The sequence below is a fragment of the Sparus aurata genome, chromosome 12 (genome assembly GCF_900880675.1).
Source record: "Sparus aurata chromosome 12, fSpaAur1.1, whole genome shotgun sequence".
NCBI lineage: Eukaryota > Metazoa > Chordata > Actinopteri > Spariformes > Sparidae > Sparus > Sparus aurata.
Window position 1 is genome coordinate 2614655 of NC_044198.1, and position 18948 is coordinate 2633602.

The 18948-nt window shown below is 40.5% G+C and overlaps 1 protein-coding gene across 2 annotated transcripts; it reads left to right on the forward strand.

The window, feature by feature from the left end:
- The first annotated feature begins 55 nt into the window (after nt 1-55).
- On the forward strand, nt 56-17780 carry LOC115592843 (spindlin-1-like). 2 transcript variants are annotated; one of them, XM_030436024.1, is made up of 8 exons: nt 56-212; nt 7251-7386; nt 9054-9183; nt 10090-10138; nt 10310-10445; nt 10660-10777; nt 13614-13847; nt 14291-17780. In XM_030436024.1, the coding sequence occupies exons 3-8, from the start codon at nt 9144-9146 to the stop codon at nt 14488-14490; spliced, it is 777 nt and encodes a 258-aa protein (XP_030291884.1). In that variant the 5' UTR covers nt 56-212; nt 7251-7386; nt 9054-9143; the 3' UTR covers nt 14491-17780. The 2 variants fall into 2 exon arrangements, with proteins under 2 accessions (XP_030291884.1, XP_030291885.1); XM_030436025.1 differs by having other exon boundaries at nt 7251-7335.
- The last annotated feature ends 1168 nt before the right edge of the window (nt 17781-18948 follow it).

Genomic DNA, 18948 nt, shown 5'->3' on the forward strand with positions numbered 1-18948 from the left:
GCTCTTTTTTGGTCTCATCGCAGTCATTTATTGTGAAAGGCTTAACCGGACATCCTGCCTTTCACCCTGTCTACCTTTACTTTCCGTGGTGAGATGGCCGTGGAGTCTATGCAGGTTCCTGTGAAGTCGAAACGGGCGCTGTGGACAGAAAGCAGGAGGCGAGAAAACCCGCTGCAGCCCCCTCTGACCTCCATTTTTTAAAAATAATAACGGTAAGGCAGAAACAAACATGCACCTGTCTCTCAGCTCGCTCGTCAGCCCGCAGGTAAACAGCGACATAGAACACACGCTGAGCGCTCGTTTTGTCAGTGGCGTTCTCCCGCCGACGGTTGGTCAGGCGGGGGAGGGGCGGGGGAGGCAGCTGCAGACAGCCGGAGATCTAACCCAGGCTGCCGCCGCTGGCTTTCTGTCTGGGATATTTCTGCCCTTTCGGCAAAAATGCTGACGGACAGTTTCTCCGTTGTCCGCTTGTCTGAGGACCCTACGCGCCCCATTTTCAATTGATATAGGTTATAAATAATAGTAATATATCCGAACAACATGGCTGACGCTGGTCCTGCAGAACCTGCCTGTTCGTTTGTCAGTGCAGATGACGACTGTATATATCTACACACTATAACCGAGCTATTTATCTAGATGGAGGCCAACAACCTCGTTCAAGCTAAAAACGGGAAAAAAGAGAGACACACAAGAATCATAAGTAAAAGTGTAACGTCAGAATGAAAGCAGTGAAAACCTTAACACAGGGTCTAGTTTGGCACAGCTTCACACACATCCATCGTTGCATTTCTCTTTCTAATGCAGTCAATTCTTAAGTAAAAGCGAGCACAGAGGTGGATTTCGTTGTGGCTGAGGTTGTTGAATGCTCCAGTGCCCTTAGAGCTGAGAGTTACGCCCCCTCTACCAAACTTGTCACCAAATCAAAGGTTAACTAGATTCTGATCCAGCAGGCGAAACTGAAACCGCTCATCTGTCACTGAGCAAGAGTGGAAGATTAGAGCGATGTGTCTTCATCTACCAGACCAGTGGTACCCAAAACTGTATCATTTGGACACATCTGCAGCACATCTGTCTTCCCACAATGTGAGGTGGACAATCTTCAACCCAAAGCTTTTTTTTCTTTCAAGCACCCAAATCACATTAAAGCCAGAAAGAAAATATTTGCTTTGCGTTGAGGGGCCGACATCACCCATCCTCTAGCCACATTTCAGCAGATGGTACTCTACTCCCTGACTTGTAAGGAATCAGTTATACTTAGCAAACTAGCATACACTTTTGTCACTTTTCACAATTCACTATTAAATGTAGCCCTGGTAATCACTGAGCAAAGGGCCAAGATACTACATTACACAGCTAACTTTTCATAATTCTCTCAGTTCTTCTTTTAAAGTCAGTGTGATGCTTTCACAAAGCAGAACTCTGATGTAGTGAATTCACATGTAAGGACCCTGAGACACCAGGCCGACGGTCAGCCATCGGCCATCAGCGTCTGTGGCCCTAGTTTTTGCTATGTGCCCTGCACCTTGGTCTCTAATTGGCACTTTTTGGTGGAGTTTTAGCTGACTGAACATGTTGAATCGACAATGGAGCCTATCAGTGAGCAAAGGCACTCTGGATCGGCTGTTCAGCTAAGCGGATCAGTCTCTGAGAAGAGAAACTGAAAAAGAAACGGAAAGCCCCTTGAGCCTGTCATTGTAGTTTCCATGATTTCAACAATGAAAAGACCAAAAGCAGATTTTTTTTTTTTTATGGGACATGTTCTCGATGAGCAGTGGCTATTTCAGCAAGAGTGCTGTCGAATGCTAGGCGTGGTGCTTTATCGTATGTGTCTTTGTGAAGTGTTCAAGTTGAGGTTTTAGGACGAGACAGTATTTGCGTGGATGTGCCGACTGGTGATGGTGTTAGATGTAAACGTGGTATACAGCTTAACACTAACTCACAATGAAGCTGTCATTACTGCAAATGATTTAAAATCAAATTAAAATTAAAATCTTGAAAATAGTTTTTGCAGATTTGGGAAGGTTAAGTTGCTTCCATGAAGATTAAGGTGTTGTTTTTGTTAATATTGAAATATGAAATGTTTCTACCTTGCCATAACAGACTGAGTTGTAAACACTTAGAACTTACAGTTTTTATTTTTTGAATACAATAACCTGGCAGAGTGGGTGTATAAGAGCTTGTCACATGCTAGGAAAACTCCAGCTTTATCGTTCTTGTTCAATCACGCAGCTGTAGTCTGAATGTCTTCACAGTTTGGTCAGTGCTGGGACTTGATGTAATCCAGATGTTTTGGGGGGAGAACAGAGCGAAATATTCACTGTTTGATAATTTCTCAGTCTAAAGTTCCTTAGAGTATCCGTGTGTGTGTGCGCATGCGTGCTTCTGTGTGCAAAGAACAATGTAGATTCTCCCAGTTTGGGACTGAGGTCCCTGGTTTAATACTGAAGTTATGTCCTGGACAGAATGATGATGAGTTGTTATGACTAATTGTAGTTGCTTGTGGCAACAGGTGGGAAATCACCACCAGCTGCAGCTAGAGGCTAAAAATGTCTCGTTTGTTGTAGGTTAGTTTCAGCCTGAATTCATAACATATTTCAGATTATTTCTGTGATAATATTCTCGATGATATCACAAGATACTTACTGTTTTGGAACTCACAACTTCTGTTGAGCTCTCCTTGCTGGATGTTTTGTACTCATCAAGGTGCTTCTGCTGGAGGTGGTCAAATGGGTTTGTTGTGTTGCCGTTCTTACATATCACCATGGTTTGTTGTACTTCTTTAAGCACTTTCACACTTCTGAAGTTGCTCCTCCGTTATGGGGCTGGTAGGATTTTACTTTTGCTTTTAGCCATGCTTGTTGTTGTTGTGTGCAATGCCATTACATCATGACATCAACCAAAGCCAGCCCTGACTTATTTGATGCCCTGGGCCAAATTTTTGCTTGCATCTTTTCAATGACCATCGCACAAGAATCTAGTTCATACACTCACACAAAGAAAAAACACATTGCTATATGTTGGAGAAAATAAAATGGTATTAAAGAAATGATGGCATATAACAAATTGTAAAAAAAAAAAAAAAAAAAAGGAATTTCATCAGAATATAATAGCAAAGAAATCAGTGCAGATGTACAATTATGATATAAATAAGACTATTGCACAAAGAAACTACATAACGCTTAGCCTCAGTGCAATACGCATAATGTAGACATCTGTTGTGAGACTACATGATTTACTCTTATGATGGAAAGATAGAAGATCCCAGGTAGGTTTAATGAGGGGACAGTAGAACTGATGCTGTATCACTGGGCTTGGCTGAGGTGAGGGGGAAAGGAGCACTTGATGCTGCATTGCTGGAAGATGCTGAGGAAGAGGTGCCTTCTGGTGGCTGAGATTCTGCACAGGTGTGAACAAAATATTACAAAAGTGATTCTGAACACAGAAGAGGAGTACTGAGTACTAGCAGTAGCATGCGCTAATGTTTTTACTGTGGATGTATCGCTATGGCTCACCGAGATGGCCTATGAATATCTCTCCTTTTGTTACACTAGTGCAGTGCCCGTAAGAAAAGTGTATTCCTATAAAAAAGTGGGAGGTTAAGAAGCTTTTTCATGGATGGCCAAATGAGGCTGTGTTTGAAGGTGGGACGTCAGGGATATTTAGGTTTGTTGTGAAATCCCATATTCCAGGGTATAATTGGCCGTTTTTGACTATTTTTGATTTTGCCATTATATTTCACCTTAAAAGCTATTTACTTGGTGTCATTATTTTCAGCACAACCTCACATGTGTGACTGTACAGTTATTTTTTTATTTTGACATACTGTATTAACACAGTGGACCTAAAATCACAAAAAAAACATAAAATCAGAGTAGAAATAGTTAGATTTTTTTACTGTGAAAACCACAAATATGTTAAACAAACCATTTTTTATTACTTATAATGCAAATATAAATTGTTGTTTGCTAAATATGTGCATACATTTAAAAAAATTACAAAGTTACATGTAACTCTTTACATTTAAATGCAGGCAATGCTCATTCAGCAGTCTCCTCATTGTTTTGACTCATTAAACAAAAAACCGACTCCACTACACACTAAACACACTACACACCAAACACTACATAACACACTAACTATACACTCCAAACACGCTAAATGTCACAAATCTCTCAACTCTAAATATCGCTGTCTCTATCGCTGTCTCTATACCGACCGTCGTTGCATGTCAATCATCCACCTAGGTCCCTCCCACAACTTCCTGTTCCTCAACAACCAAACTTGCTGCTTGGACACTTTCGTGACAAAAGCCCATTTTTACCATTTCTTCCTTTCTACGTGACGGCATTGTTCGTGAAAAAGCATGGCAGACATTATTTACCCTAGGTCCGGTTTTGGACGTGCCGGTGGGTCCGGTCCGTCGACTCGGGAGGTGGGCCGTGTAGGTGGGCTAGCGGCTAGCAGCTAGCTACACACGAACATCCACAGATCTGATTCCACTTTGTTGTCCGCGCGTCTCCGGATCTCCTCAGACCCGAAGAGACTCGGTCCGGACTCTTTTAATCTCATTAATACACAACAGTCAGTTTAGATGCACAGAACAGAACAGAACGGGACCGAACCGCCGGCAAAATCCCGGTCCAGCTCGCACCGCTGCAGGTATAAATCTGCTTGTTTCTTAAGCTGGGGGATCACGGTGGGCTCTGCAGTGATTGGCTCTGGTGCACACATGACTGTGGTGGCTCCGGTGGACAATGCTCGTGGAATTTGTAAAGCATTTATGAAATAATTTATTAACGGTATCATTGCAGTCCAAACAAATGCGAAGTCGCACATCCTTGAACCACGCAGCAGCCATGTTGAAACTCTCAGGTCAGTCTGATCCTGATCCGCAGAGATATTTGAGGAATACACACACACACACACACACACACACACACACACACAGACAGACAGAGATTCCTTGCTTTTATAGAGAGATAATGAGAGGAGCTGAATCTGAACAGCCTGTAGGAGCGCTGTTGTACCAGTGGGTGGGCTGCAGAGACCATTACAGGACTCGTTTGCTTTCCTCATTCTGGGAGTTGGCAGGCTCAGGGAGGACCAGCTTATATATGTAGACACCAGAGAAAACCTGTTTTTCATAATATGGGACTTTAGTTTGTAAATCTGATGCTCTACACTAAAATTAGAGTGTGGATATTCAAAGTACTAGAGCATGCTCCTCTGGATAAATTAATGAATGGTCAACTGTCAGACAATCGATTAAAGATTTTCCAATTAATATGTACTATAATACAAGTCATTAGGTCGTCGGTTGGGAGGGCTGACCGTCACGGGGGGTTTTTTCAGGACACTAACTACAACAACACAATAGTGGAAGGAGACAGAGACATGGGGTGGTCATTTTCTTTTGCCAGGGACAGACACTGTTTTCCTTGCAATAATGCGACAAAGAGTCAGTAGGACAGACACTTTTTCTCCACATATTTAAGTTGCCAAAGACACTACCAGTTACCACGTTACTGCTGTTTGGTCCTGTAACGTTGCTTTGTGGTTCTTTTCTCTTTATTTTGCTGAGTGGAGGACCTGTGTAGTTACGACACTGTGAACACCATCAGACCGACATGCCCCTGCTCCACGCTGCCGGCTCCCTTCACACAGGTTCGGTTCCCCGATGCTGCGCCTCTGATACTACCTCCGGAGGTGCATCACAGGCGCAGCGAAATGCCACCCCTCGCCACATCTGAAACTTTCACACAGAGGATGGTGTGTGGAATTGGCGCAGGATCCCCACACTCAGAGGGCAGTGTGAGTGGGGACCCCGACTGCTCAGGGTGCTCTGTCGTTCTAAAAGTGTGGTGCTCTGAATTTATGACAGTCCAGTTTGTGGCTGACAAACCTTGAAAAGTTCCCCTCAGTTGTCTCGTTGTTTCTGTCTAAAACCCGTGTAATTTATTGAAAATTGTTTTCTATTCTCTTTTTGACTGTGCCATATGTATTTGGTTGCATTAGTCTGATGTACTAACAGTCAGTAATGAAGGAGTATAGCAAACATATAGCTTTGGGTCTTGGGTTAGGTATTGCTGTCAAATTTAGCCTAACCAATACCAGTCGGTTTGGTCAGGTCAGGTCGCAAAACGACTTAGGTATGGGCGGGGGGTCTGATGTGTCAACAAAATAGTTGTTGCATAGTTTCCCCAAAAAACTTGTCTCATTCATATTTCCATTGTATTTGACAACATTACATTTTTTTCAGTATTCCTTTACATTGATGACTGTAGTTAGGAGACCTTTGCCTGGAAGGTCTTTGGCAGTGAAGAGGACAATAAGCAGTTTAAGGGACAAATGTCTTACATTGCACCCTGCCTGCACATAAATAATACAGACCTTCCTCACAGGCTCCAATAATCAATAATTAAAGTCTCATGTTCAGAACATGAAACCTTTTGAAGGCTGATGCACTGTGGGCTGAAGTTCCACTACTCCCTTACTGTCCACATTCCTTTTATTTTTGTTTGGTCGTTTTTCAGCACGACATTATATAGTCTGGTCAGTTACCTGGTTTACATTGGTTTTAAAATACTCACATTTTATCTTCTGTGAAATGACAAGTTGTGCTGTCATAAACTGATCTGATGTGTTGAGTGAAGCCCTGGTCCAAAGTGCGGCGTGATAACTAAAACACAGCGTGCTTCCTGCCTATGAATAATGCACCCTGCAGTCAGAGTTCAGGGATGTCAACCAGCAGTTACAGAATCAAGATTCATCAGACACTTCACTGTCAGAGCAGAGTTGCAGACACCGTCAAACAGGCAAAGAATGTCGCCCACTGCTGTTCACAACCAGAAATACTGACAGGATGTGCTCCAAGTCTCACCCTCACACCTGTGTACACTGTACGGCCTAGAATTTTTTTTTTTTTAGCAGTTAAGGTTTCTGCAAAACACCGATAATCACCTTTGACACCACATGTGTCATATGCAATGTCATATGGCCATGAACATTATTGAGCCTTCTACAAACATGTCCTTCATATCATATTCACATTACATGTTTATTACTTGACTATGCATGACACCACTCAGACTGTAAAGCAAAGCAGTGAGTTAGCACCCTCTATTGACCAGCCGCCTCTGAAAGAAGGTTTATTTAACTACAAATCAAGAATTTCAACTTATTTTACTGTTAACAAGGCCAAGGTTTCCAGTTTAGTTGACGTGGTAATGTTGTGTTTTTTCCTGTCACAGGTTTGATCCTGATTTGGCTTTAAAGATGACCAGCCCTCAATCTTGAAGACCCATCACGTCAATACTCTTGAGTACTGCAGACTAGGTGAATACACTGAAGTGTGTGTGTGACTGACAAGACAAGTAACATTTCAAGGTAATTTAAGTAATGTCAGATTGTGTTCATTTATTTAATTTGAAAAAAAAATAAAGATATTGTGTTTAAGTATTGTAATAGTTTATAGGATCACTGCCACAAAGAAGACTTTTACTAGTATCAAAATATCACCTATTTTTTTACTTTTAACATGCTGACGTTCATTACATCAGCATATTCATGTTGGCAAAACAAGATAAGCTCATATTCAACATTTAAGCATAACATGGGAATGATTATATAGATGTATAAGGACTCAAAACACTCAAACATTGGTTTGGGTTTTAAACCCTTGTGATTTAAAAAATGACAATATACTGACTTTTACCTTACCTTTATTACTTTGTTGGAATATGATGACATGCATCTTTTAGCATGTTAATGGAATATTCCGATGATCATTGGTTGCTGACATGCTGCATACCAAAATTCCAAAAATGTGTCAGGGAGTAGTTTTATACAGTCGGTGGGAGTATTGAACAAGAAGGAGCACGCTGGTTGTACAACTTCCAAGGTAAAAACTCTATTCAGCTCCTCCTCCTTTATGAACGTTATCAGGTTCTTTTATTATGACTGAATAGAAATCCAACATACTGCTAAAAAGGCACTTTTGCTTTTTGCTTTGACAAGAAATCCTCTGCCATCGTCAGTCAGCTCTGCTAACTCTCTCAAAACGAAAAGTTTAATGTGACTCCTGTAGTGCTGTAACTCTTCTGCTGGCCGTGCTGCTACATGGCGTAGATGCCTCCGACAATTTGTAATAAGGGCATATGCAGTAAGGGTAGGGGCGGGGGCTTCTGACCACAGGCAACACCAACTACCATGGCATGCCCTGCGCAAGGTTAAAATGAGTTATTTATTAGAAAAAAGATTTGCACAGGTAAAAACTAATGTGCATTTTTTTAGATATGAAGAAAATATGAGCAGAGGGGCTGCTAGTTGTAGTAAAGTAATACAACTCCTACGAGATGACAACACCAGAAGTGGCCTCAAGATCATTGGACTTTGAGACCCCGTGCTCAATGTTGCATACCAAAAGTCAGCACAACAGTAATAGTATTTTACATGTATTATGTTAATATGCTAACAAAAGGCATGACAAGTTCAATACTAAATTGTATCAGATTAAAGAATATGAACAAAAACAAAACATTTGTATCTGACCAGACCTTTGATGGCAACTTTCAGCACTTTTACTAATGTGTGCAACAGATATAATTTGGTTGATACAAAATAAGGATTCAAATATTACACTGGGCACACTTTGCAGTAGTGCTAAAGGTATGTACCACAGTATTTAATCAGATGACTTTGGTGATGTATTGTTTTTAGTTAATAAAGTTGATAAGAAGATAGTAATGCAGTTTCCAGTATGTCGCTTCAGACAAATCAATATTGTCAGTAAGACATAGTAATATAATATAAAGCTGAATGATGGTGACCAGTTAACCGTGATTCATAGGCATCATGACATAGAATGATAATCTGTGTCAGCCTTGGCAGTCAGGTGCAGTTTGTCAGATACTCTTGATGTTGTGGTTAATTCCTGCATACCAGTAGATACCAGCAAAGGTCATATCTGAATTGAATCCAGCCCAGCAGGATAGTGAATCCTGGACAGATTTCAGCAGGGTTTTTCTTTTAATCATGTTGTTCTTCTTCAACAGGAATTCACGTGGTCTCTGTTTAAGCCCTGGACAGGTCTGTGTTGTAGCCTTGTGACTGGGCAGCTTGGCTGCCCCCCTGCCTCCAGATGAATGAAGAGCACTCCGGGACACAGAGACACAGCTGATGCAGGTCTGAGCAGCAATCACATACCACAAACACAACAATTAACATTTCACTTACAGACAATAATGGTAGTACTTGTTTTCCAGTTGTTTTTCATGAGATTTGGTAGTTTTCTTTGAAAATCAGCATACACTTTCCATCCCATTCAGCCAAGTTGTATTCTGTTGTCAAAGATGGGATATCATCACATGCTGATACGAAGTAAGAGTAGGGTGTGGTTGGAAAACCCTGTGGATGAGTTCAATATCAAAAGTTTTAGGCTTGGCTGCTGAACAGCTACATTGTTCATGCCACATATTAATATTGATTGTATTGTGTTAAAGTGTCCACAAACATGAATCCAAGGCAAGTTTTCATTACAGTCTCTATTCATTGTATTACTTCATGACTATAACTTAAAGGGATATTCCATTCATTTTAAACCTGGGCCCTATGTTTACATATTTTTGGTGTGCAAGTGAAATAAGGTACAAAAAGCTTTGGATCAGTCCAGTAGATCACCTCAGCCAACAACCGCATCAGGGCCTGCAGTGGCTGCAATGTCATCCTTGTGGGAACCTTGTGGGACTCCCATAAGCAAGTGCTTGTATTTGCCACTGACAGGCTGAGGTTGTTATTCTAAGACTATGACAATATTATGAAAAAGATTGCTGCAGAGATAGTTTTTGTTAAGATATGAATATATATTTTGTTTGAAACAACCACTGTGTTGCTCACACCAAATCCTATCCAAAAACTACCTTGCTTTGTCTTTCCAACAATTACCAACTCTGTATTGGCTTAGATAAAACTTTCATTCACCCAAGTAGTAAAAATATAGTGTTCTAGAAAATGTGGTGGAATACACAAAACCACCAGCATTTTATTTGTAGAGTGTTTGAGGAATGTGCTGTGATTTATTTTTCTACACAGGGAATGCAGGTGTTTCTGCAAATATGATGAAGAAAAAGAATCCACATAAGTGAGTTAAGATGCTTTGCAGTTCATTTGTGTTTTTATTGTAACAAATATAACCTCCCCTAGAAGTGAATATTAGATCATCTTCAGGAATCAACAGATGCTGCCCAAAGTATTAACAGTAAACACAATCTAAACCTGATGATGTTGACTGTTGTCTTATGCCTCCTGGAAGAAAACACAAAAGCAGTCTAGGTCCGACTACCAAAGTTCTGTCACAGCCACGACGCGACATTGTCGGCTGCAGGATCCAACATGTCTGGAAGGAAGGAGGAGGGCATGTTGTATGGAAAGGAACAGTGCTCGACCAGGTAAGCAGAGAGGGTCAAGTGATGAGTGAAAAAGTGAGGGAGGGATTAATGAAACCTATCAGGCTGTTCGGGCAGGCACAACAGTTATACAGACTGGTTTTCCAAATATGGGTACTATGACATTTTGACACAAATGTCCCGATGTAAACAATTGTCACAGGGTGTGTGGAAAGAAGACAAAAAAAATGGTTTTAAATATATGTGTGTCCACCAGGTGCCAGTGAATCCGTCTCTCTATCTGATAAAGTATGATGGTTTCGACTGTGTTTATGGTCTGGAGCTTCATAAAGATGAGCGAGTTCAAGGGCTGGAAGTGCTCCCTGACAGACTGGGTAAGACTGATCTGAGAACAGGATCACACCCCCTGAACACAGTGGGGAAAGAATGCCTCACAATTATTTTTACCAACAAAAATGTATAAAACATTTACTTAGAATATTTATATATTTTTTTCTTGGCAAACAAAACACAATAGCATTTAGAATAATATTTATTTGTGTAGTAGTGTGTAAACGTTTATTACATAACCTTATAACTATTAAAAACAAGGTCCCATGCCAACATTTATCATGCTAGTGTACAATCCTATTGTTAGAGTTAGTATAGCATATAATAGAATATAATATGCTTACATTAACACTTGCAAAATATGTAGCATATCCTTGTAACACGTAAATGTTTTGTACAGTTGCATATTAAAGGTCCCATATTATGAAAAACAGGTTTTCTCTGGTCTCTACGTACATAAGCTGGTCCTTCCTGAGCCTGGTGCTCCTGAGGCACTCCTACAGGCTGTTCAGATTCAGCTCCTTTGTTATGTAATGAAAGGAGTCATTATCATAGCCCCGCCTCCTCTGCGCGGTGATAGGCCATATCCGAGAGCGGGGCGTTCGACCCCGAGGTGAAGTTAGGTGTATCCAGCTGTAAGCTAGCAGTGAGATAGCAGTGTTGCGCAATGTTGCCGGTCAAAGTTAGACACGCAAATTGCTCTGTTGTTGGTTGTACAAGTCAACACCAGTGCCTATATTCAGTCCCAGCTACAGACCAACAGAAGAGACCGTGGTTGTGTTTAATTTTAACAACAACGTGCCGGCTGCGGTTCGTATTAGCTTGTATTTGTGTGCTAACCACTTCACGTTGGACTGCTTCAGTAACGAGGGTCAGTACAAAGCTGGCTTTGCCTCGACACTGACCCTCGTTAAAGGATCAGTCCCAACCAGTGGCAGCTGGTGACTGAAAAATTTGGGGAGGACAGGAGGAAAACCAGTCCACGGTGTCATGTTATTTTATACAAGTCAACTACTTATCCCTACTTTCTTATGTTCAATGAAAATTAAGCAATAAAACAATGACTTACAAGAATTCTTTAAAAAACATTTTATTAAATGGCTAATATACAAGACAAAAAAAATACCAATGTGTACCCCTTCCAGGATCCGATCCCCAGTCACCTGTGTGGCAGGTAACTGCTCTACCCACTGTGCTACCACAGCAGGTGATGTACATACTTCACGACAGCACAGGACATCACACTCATCACAATCGCCCAAAATAACTGTGTTGCTGCTCTGTATTGTGTCCCGGTCGTGTTGCTAATGTTATGTCCTCCAGCAGGACGAACGAAACAAACTATGAATTATCTTTATGACTGCTTCTCTCTGATTTCTCCTAACAGTTTTTTTTCTTTCAGAAATTTGCTTATATTTCCTTTGAAACCGATTCCAATATATCTGAAAACTCCATATTTCTTGTCCGAGAATGGCTGGCAGTGAAAGCTGTAAAATACATAGAAGTATTTTTTGTTTACGGCTGTATAAATGTGAGAATGAAATTTGGAAACTGTTACTGGACCAACCTGCTGTCAGTCTTGTATTCTGGTTGCTGATTGGTAAGGGAGGACGTCCTCCCTTAGCGCGTCATATTACGTGTCTTAGCCAATCATAGATCAGCATGAAAAAATCCTAAATGCATTGAGTGAATGAAAGGAGATCCCTCCCACGGAGGACAGAAGCCCTCCGTCCTCCTCTAGCCCCCACCTTCCTGCTCCCTGCTCCTCTCACAGACTGCTCTGTCTCCTCCGTCTGCAGCTGTCGCTGTTCAACCATTTTAAGTGGATTTTCTTCCAAAGAAGAAACTTTTTTTAATGATATAATATATATATAATATTTTATAAATGATACTGAGATTTGGTAATGATTTATTTCAACCAGTTACTCTTAAAAAAAAAATGGATCTTCCTCTTGCCTCTCAAAAATAGAGGAGGACCAACCTCCTCTGCCTCTATGGACGAGCCTCCTCTGGTCCCAACCATACCGGACCCAGCAACTGCACCCGAGCCACCGATAAGTGTCGCCGCGGTTTGATAGTATTAAAGCGAAACTCTCGCCAAAAAGCAACCAAGGGTTTATTAGGGATTGAATATGAGTCAAACCTTCGTGTAAAAGCATAATTGCGACGAAAGAGGCACTTTTAAGATTTACCGTAGTTTCGGTTTTGGGCACGTTAATTATGAACGGGAGTGCATGGGGCACGACACGCTAGCATCAAAATCGCTATTTTTAGAACACTAAGAAGGCTCGACACAACATGAAACTTTGCTCGTAGCATCACTAGGGTCTCTACACATGAACATGAGCATTGAGAACATTGTTTGTGTACACAGAGTTTATGAAAAAGAAGGTTTTTGAACTACTCACATTAGCTGCTGCAGCTCCTGCGCGTCACCGTCATGGCAGACCAAAAGTGTCAATCCCTGAGTGCGACCTGACAGGCACGCTTGAGGAGCGGTTCACCATTACTCTCCTGCCTGTTAGGTCGCACTCGGGGATCAACACTCAGACAACTGTGTGAAATTGATGAAAAACAGTATAATACGGGACCTTTAATATTGGTGTTACAGTATAACATGCTAACAGTTAGCATGTTCGTGTAACATGGCAATGTTTCATATATTGGCATATAATATGTCAGACCATAACATAATATTTAGCTTGTTAGTGTAACCCACTAATGTCACTAAGAGGCAGACAGGGAAAAAAGAGTAGAGAGAGGGGCGTGATATGTAACAAAGATCCCCAAGCTTTGGAGTTTCATGTTGTTTGTAAAATGTACATATAACTGCATGGAGAGTGACTGACTCTGTTGTGACTTAAATTTTTATCCATGCAGCTAAATCCCGTCTTACAGATGTCAGCCTAGCAGACACTATGATAGGTAAAGCAGTGGAGCACATGTTTGAGACGGAGGAGGGTCCAAAGGAGGAGTGGAGGGGGATGGTGCTCGCCCGGGCTCCTATCATGACCACCTGGTTCTACATAACCTACGAGAAAGACCCTGTCCTCTATATGTACCAGCTGCTGGACGACTACAAAGAGGGAGACCTCCGCATTATGCCCGACTCCAGTAAGTGAAATAATTTTTTTTCGGTAGAATTTTTTTCTGAACGTCTGAGATTTTAAGGAGGAACACACCTGAACCAGCTGGTAACTTTTTAACATAGTTCATTTATTTAGGTAACATTATTATTTTTTTAAAAAAGGGGTCAGGGTATTTTAGTTTCTAAATCTAATTTACTATTCATTTGGATCATTGTATTCCTTTTTTTGTATCTTTTTTTTATTGTTAAAGTGTAAAAGTTACATTTTTCCAAACAATTTAAATGTTGCTCATTTAAAAGTTTACTTTTATTTTTCAATTTTACTGTTTCGATATGTTTGATAACATTTACACATACATTTTTATGTTATGGAGATTTTGTCTGATTTGTATGGTTTTGTGAAACCAGGTAAGATGCAGGACATTCACACACATTAATACAGTTATAACATCTCTTTGTCCCTCTATAGATGACAGCGTTCCAGCAGAGAGGGAACCTGGCGAGGTGGTGGACAGCCTTGTGGGTAAACAAGTCGAGTACGCCAAAGAGGATGGCGGCAAACGAACAGGAATGGTCATCCATCAGGTGGAGGCCAAGCCCTCTGTCTACTTCATCAAATTTGACGACGACTTTCTCATTTATGTCTACGACCTGGTCAAAACTTCATAAGACTTTGTGGATGTCCTGAGCCCCTCAAACATGTCGGGGAAAAAAATGCAGCACATGTTTAAACATCTGAAGCATTTGATCGAGAGCTTGGTCCTTTGACCATCAAAGACAGGATTGAAGACTTCAAAAAATAATTACGGATTAAGGAATAACGGAAAAAGGATAGAAACTCGTTGACAGTTGCCTTGTATTTGTGTTCGGAAATGTTGAAGACAGGAAAAAACCCCAGCTTGGTGTGATACAAGACTAATCTATGTCCTTCTTAGACTATGGTAAATAGAAAAAAATGGCCATGGTTTTATGTCACTCCTCCACCCCTTAATATCTTTCAGAGATGGGCAAAGGTGTCCAAAGTTGTATTCTTGCCTCTAGGAATATGAAACTAATCCTTTAAATTCATTTTTAGTATCTTAATTTCATCCAGTTAGCTGGATGCAGAGGAATTGAGCTAATTTGACATAACCTCATTGTGTACAGTGAACAACTTCACTGAAACATTCAACAGTAGCAAACTCTTCTCTTTCTGTGCTCATCCTGGCAGAATGGAAACATTACAAAACTGAACAAAAATTTGTTACGATATTTTGTCATGTTTCCTACATTAGTTCATGCATCTAGCCACAAAAAAATGTGCAGACTCGTAAAAGTGAATGTTCATGTTTTCTTAACTTGTTATTTACTCTTCTCTTTTTTGTTAAAGTGGGCTCCAATTTAACCGAGATCCATAAGACGGGTAACAAGAGTGTTCCCTCATAGTTAAACTTAGGGGACTTTCTTAAGCATTGGAAACCTAAGGGGAAAGATCAATATCAAAAAACAGTTCATGAAAAATAAACATTCATTTATGGCCCCTTTGTTTTGGAGGAAGGTAGGGATTTCAGTCCTGGTTGTTGGAAAGAACAAGACAGATTCCTTCATCAAAAGGTATACTACTCACACAGGCTCTGTTTCATAAACGTCACCGGAATATTCTCTAAGGGGGTCAACATATGTTCATCTAAAGATGTCTCCAGTTAAAAACTGATTTAAAAAGAAAAAGTGATGGGGCTTTTTTTTGCTTTTTGCTTTTATCATTCCCAAAAGCCCTTCCCGTTGTGACGTTGTTCGATGTTAAAGAAGGTCGGACAGTTTTTCCTCGTGATTCACTAAAGCCTTTGGATTTGCTCTTGTGCTGTCTTTTATAACTCACCAATGAAGAGTAAGAAGATGGAGAACTAAACTGAAACATGGCCAAAGCCCTTTCTGTCCTTGACAGTTTTATTTGTTAAATACCTTGTTACAGATGGACAAACACGCAGGTTGTGGATTTCAGATTTAACCCTTTCTCTGTTTGAACTTTGAACACTGATGTATTCTGAATGTCACACATTGTTGATTTAAGAAGCGGACAGTATGGCTTAAAGCACCTTAGATCCCGGGGGAGGAGTTTCGTAGAATATTACCTGGACAGTTCATGAGTATTTTGGACTTTATTTCTCATCAGAATCAACAAGGAAAACAAATCTACTGTAGTTATACAGTGAAGTTCTCACCAGTCGTCATACTGTTAAGCATTGGAAGCCTAATTCCAGTTCACCCGGTTTGTATTTCCATGCAAACAAAGTGATTACGAACTACTTGTGGTGTAGATCTGATGCACTTCTGGCCGACTGAAAAAACACAAGTCTCTGTCCAAAGCCCATGAGAGGATTTGGTCTGTTGGACAGCATGTATGCAGTAAGAGAGGACACAGTTGTCTTTAGTGAATAAAGGGATAAGATGAAGATTTACATTTCCTTTTTCAAAAATGTACATATTATTTTATTTGGATTTACTTGAGACAGAAGTTTTTCCATACAGCTCTTCTGTACTGATTTGAACTTATAGTTTAACATATTTGAGCACAATTGAATATACTGTAAGGTTAGAATCAAGCTGTTTCTGCTTGCCAGTCACCGATATCCAGAATAAAGTTGCCCCTTGCAGCTTTTGTCAGCCAGCTACATTTTTATACTAGAAAGGAATCCGCAAAGAGCCTTAATCAAGGCAAAAGACTAGATTAACCATCTGTCAAGTATCTGTTTGACAAAAAAAAGGTTCATTTTCAATGAATAACTGAGACTTCAGTTGTCTATGTCAGTATATATCAAGTTTTTGAAGTTGGGAAAATGATGGGTCAGACCTTGGCACGCTTAATGCAGCCTCTGCTACCAGTGAATATTTACTTTACTCTCCTCTTAAAACCAGGTCAACTAATATAATGCAAACTGAGAGAAGAAACAAATTGCTGAGCCATTATTTGCTTGACTAATCACATGGCTCAGCTGAATCGTTGCACAGAACTGAGAAATGTAATTAAATCTTCTGTCTGTGTACTTCCTGTGATGTAGTTAGTTGCAGAGGCAGGTGAAAGCTCTTATAACCATGCTAAAAAAACAAGACAGACTCTCCCAGAGATCTGTTGGTTTCTGCACTTATGTGTTCTGTTTTTCACTGAAGAGAAGTATGATTGTGATCATCTCAAGGGGCACCAATTTAATTAGTTAACGAGATCATCCATCGTTACTAAGACTTGATTTGAAGCAAGGTTATATCCAGCTCTGTCAGTGCATTTAACTGTTCAAACAATAACAGTGTGAGTATTGTTGTTAATGTTGGAATGACATGGGCCTTCTATCATCCTTCTGCCTTGTATTGTTTGTTTTGTATGTTTTAAAATGTATGTTAATCATTTTTATTGTTACTGGAAAACCTGACGTGTGTTTTGTTCACCTTGATTTACATTCAGATAACTGACATTTGGCGCTGTATAGTTGTTGTGAGCAGGTAGGAGGGGAGGAACAAAGACATGCAAAGCACTGCACTGTATACTGTAGAACAGGGCTGGCCAAAGTAGAGCCTACTGGCCAATTTGGCTCTCCATAAAGTTTGATTGGGCACAATATATGTTTCTAGCAAATAATAATCAATAATGAAAATTATAAAATGAATAGCTCTATAAATAGGCTTATGTAGAATCATTAATTATTTAAAAATTGTATTTTCATAATCTGAAGCAGGCAGATAAGAAGAAGATAAGAAGTGATTTAAAATAAGTTACTGATCCTGTGAGCCTCCTCTCGCATGGCGTTCCAAAGCTGAGAAGCCCTGATGGCAAAGGCACAATCCCCTTTAGTTTATAGTCTTAACTTTGGAACAGTTAGAAGGGCCCCACCTCAGGATCCAAGGCTAGGAGCCGGCTCGTAAGGAATTCAAATGACTGCTATATTGGCCGGAGTCTACAGAAGCGCATTGCATTCACTGGAAAAAATTAAAAAATAGACACCATATCTTACGAGATCAGGATCTCATATTTACGAGTAAAAGATAAAGATAAAGGAAACATCTGTAAATCCTCTCTCAGTGGCAATGATGGAGCTATTGCAGTTAATCTGTTATTACTACCTTCTCGATTTGAGACACTGGGAAATACTGATGCTTCTTAAAAATGAGGATGGTATTAATATTAGTATGTCAACACTGCACAGGCATCTCAAGTCGCCCATTCTGACGTGCTGGATGTCGCTCTCTTTCTGCAGGAGCAGTTGAACCAACACGGGATGCTTCAATGATACAAATTCGTGCATTAGAAATGCATCCAATCTAGTGTGGTAGTGACTCGGAGAACTGTACGGCACCTGTTAAAAATCCTAGATCCTCAAGGAGTACAGCTGAGGCAACGGAACCGTCTAAGAGGACGCCTGTACCCAAACCCAGGCCCCAACTTCTTATGGCATGTCAATTCGTATGATAAACTGAAACCATGGAGTATGTATTAACGCTGCCGTTGATGGATTTTCTAATAATTATTACATCTTTTCTTGAATGAAATGGATCTTAGTTGGTAGAAACAGGACTAGACCAGTTTGTTGACATGAGTAATGAATGTGAGCTCAGAATCAAATTGAACATGAAGATTTCGTGCAGTGAGTTTTATGTTGAAGGACAGGGGACCAAGGGCTTGCTGAAAGTTGCTGATATGGTTTGGGGGGGCTGAACAGTATGATTTCTGTTTTCTGAGTTTTTAAGTTGTAGGAAATTTAGAGCCATCAGCTCTAGCAAGACAGTCTAAGTCACCGGGCCTCAGTGAAAGGTATATTTGTGTGTCATCTGCATAGCATTGGAAATAAACTTTATGGTGTTCCATAATCTGGCCGAGTGGGAGCATAGAAATAAAAATAAAATAAACCTAAAATAGAACCTTGCGGTACACCACAGGTGATGGGTGTTGTAGTTGAAGGAAAATTACCTGTGGTAACAGAGAAGGTGATGTCTAAAAGGTAAGATAAAACCAACTAAAAGCAGTACCCCTGATGCCAACCCAGGTTTTCAGGCGGTGGTAGGGATAAAATCAAGGCTGCAAGTAGTTGGTTTCATGTGTGATATGAGTTCAGTTAAAAAGGGCAGTGAAGCATCTAAAAACAATTTTATTCTAAAACA